Source organism: Ipomoea triloba, chromosome 7, assembly GCF_003576645.1.
Source record: "Ipomoea triloba cultivar NCNSP0323 chromosome 7, ASM357664v1".
Taxonomy (NCBI): domain Eukaryota; kingdom Viridiplantae; phylum Streptophyta; class Magnoliopsida; order Solanales; family Convolvulaceae; genus Ipomoea; species Ipomoea triloba.
Window position 1 is genome coordinate 11,191,486 of NC_044922.1, and position 2,542 is coordinate 11,194,027.

Here is a 2,542-nt window from a genome sequence, read left to right on the forward strand (position 1 = left end):
AACCTAGACCGAGACCATCCTCTGGGATACGATGCTGCCACCTTAGTCACAAGTCATTTTTTATATTCACCACTGGAAGGGGCAACAACTAGCTGGTATCAAAGGCATGGATGGCCGGACGAGATTAGATGGATATACCATGCATTCTGCTATCCAGTGCCTTAAATAGCTTAGGGCTTGAGAGTTTTGATGCAGTGTAAGTATAATAATTCTTGCATCCTCCTCTATGGGTGGACTCCAGGAACAAATTAAAGATCAGATAAATTAAACGTACTGTCAGATTTCCATGTTATCATGACCAGCACCGCACTTGCGTGCATCCTCCTCCTGTTCTCTGTTGCTTTGAGAAAGCTCTTCATTAGGATTGTCAATGAAGTAGTATGTCATGCAGATCGAAGCCCCTCATCCTCCTCTTGGTACAAAACAATATCTTCTTATGATATTCTCCAAGTGAGCGAGAGCAGACAAGTTCATCACCACAAATTAAATCATCTTATAATATGTCCTTAGCTTGTCTTGATCGACTATTGATCCTAGCTTTAATTTGGATATGGCCCAGCGCGGATCTCACAGCAAACTTGAATGCATGCCAGCCCTTTTTGAGTTTGATAAATAATGCAGCAGTATTATATTAATCTGGAAACTTTTAATTTGGGTCTCCCCAAAGTTGGGCCGTAGATCAGTAGATCAGATCCCAACGTAAATAGCACTAACTCACAGCAACTAAAGGTTTTTAGCGAACTTAAAACAAATGAAGATAAGTGGGTGGGCCTGCAGGCTGCAGCGAGGTAGCGACAGCGCCATACCAGCCAATTCAAAAATGCTTTGAGCCTTTGAGTTATGACGACGGACGACGCAAGAACATCGCGGTGGTTTAAAAAGGATGCTCGTCAGCTTTCGACGGCTTTCCGCTGGTTCCGTCGAGTTGCTGCTTGGTGTGGCGAGACTCTTCTGGCAGGTGTTGAGGTCGATGGTTGGAGCTTTAAGGAATTTATTCGACGGCTTCTTCGACCAAATCCACAAAGTTATCACCTGGAGGATGCCGGCGGGTGCGTCAAGGGCGTGAGACAACGCAATGGGGCTAACCGTGGGCCTTGGCGCTGGTCCTCTGGGCACGACGGTCCTCCTGAGGTGCCTTGTCTCGACGCCCCCTCTCCTCTTCCTTCTTCTTCCGCTCAGCCTCCTCCGCCTCTGCGAACCTCGTTGCTCGGTCCAACAATGCCGCATAAGTCTTCGGCGGATTCTGGACGAGGTCGCGATGAAAGGGTCCTGACCTGACGTTGCTGGTGAAGATCGGCACGGCCGCCTTCTCGTCGAAGTTGTCAACTAACCTCGCCTCCTTCTTCAACTTAGCTAGGTAGTCGGTCAGGCTCTCTGTGCTCCCTTGTTCTAACTTGCACATGGTTGCGAATTGTTTCTTCTTTGGGATGCTGCTTGCAAAATGCGACAGAAATTGCCCCGAAAGGTCGGCAAAGGATGAAATGGACCCCTCGGGTAGGGTCGTGAACCAATCCTGAGCCTGGCCGTCCAGGGTCGCGAAGAAGCCTCGGCACATAACGGCGTCGCTGGAGTCCGTCATCATGATGGCCGCCCGGTACCTGTTGATATGAGCCTGAGAGTCGGACGACCCCGAATAAAGTTTTATGGTTGGCCAGCGCAAATCCCGTGGCAGGGGCTGGGCCATGATGTCCTCCGTGAAGGGTGAGGTTAGCGCCTCCTGCGGCACCGGCGCTCCTTCCCCTATCTCCAATCTTCTTTAAGAAATAGCAATCTTCTTGATATTTTTCATTTGCGTGTGCGTCCCCTGGCACGGGAGATCATGGGGCCGTTGGGTTTTCCTGGGACTATCGATCGGAGGGTGCAGAGGTTCCGGAGAGCTCCGATCTTGCGTAAAGCCATCACGGGAGATGGGATCGTCGTGGAAGCGAGTTATAGGTTCTGGTACTTTTACAAGGACATGCTGTCTTTTGGAGACGCCGGGTTTGGGCCAGTATGGTGCTGCGTCCTTGGATGGGGATGCAAATTGCAGGCGTGGAGGCGGTATGAAAGGTTGAATTTAATGAAGCTAGTAGATCTCAAATTGCTAGAAAATGGGTTGCCGGAGAAAGATGTGTTGCATACAATTCTGGTGAGCCACATGCAAATGTAAGACCACCAATGCCTCCAATCATTGCAAGGCTAGATTAATGCGACTGTGCAATGTAACTGGAAAATGATCGGTGGAGAGGGATCTCGCCATCGTTGAAGTGTTGGTTTCACAGAAAATGTGGAATAAGGAGCACGCTCGAGCTTGTATGTCGAGCTCTCAATGAAAGCACCAACGGTGGATTTAATTAACCGGGGTATCCCGAATCATTAAATCCAATGAATAAAGAAGGCTACCGAATGATGATTCGACAGAAAAGACAATTAACAAATGTCGCGGGGACAATTTTGTATTAATATAGTATAGCGCTACAAGAAGATTACAAGGGGATGTAACTGAACATAAAAGAGGTGTCTTGTCCGGGAATTGAACATGATTTGTAATGGCAATACAATA

General features: G+C 48.4%; 1 protein-coding gene across 1 annotated transcript; it reads right to left on the minus strand.

Moving 5' to 3' along the window:
* Positions 1-1,081: 1,081 nt before the first annotated feature.
* Positions 1,082-1,684, minus strand: LOC116024116. The gene has a single exon (XM_031265019.1). It carries the CDS (start codon positions 1,682-1,684, stop codon positions 1,082-1,084), a length of 603 nt encoding a protein of 200 aa, XP_031120879.1.
* Between the last annotated feature and the right edge of the window lie 858 nt (positions 1,685-2,542).

Excerpts from the sequence above, each read along its gene's own strand:
- LOC116024116 (XM_031265019.1), bottom strand. The coding sequence starts at position 1,684 with ATGGCCCAGCCCCTGCCACGGGATTTGCGCTGGCCAACCATAAAACTT.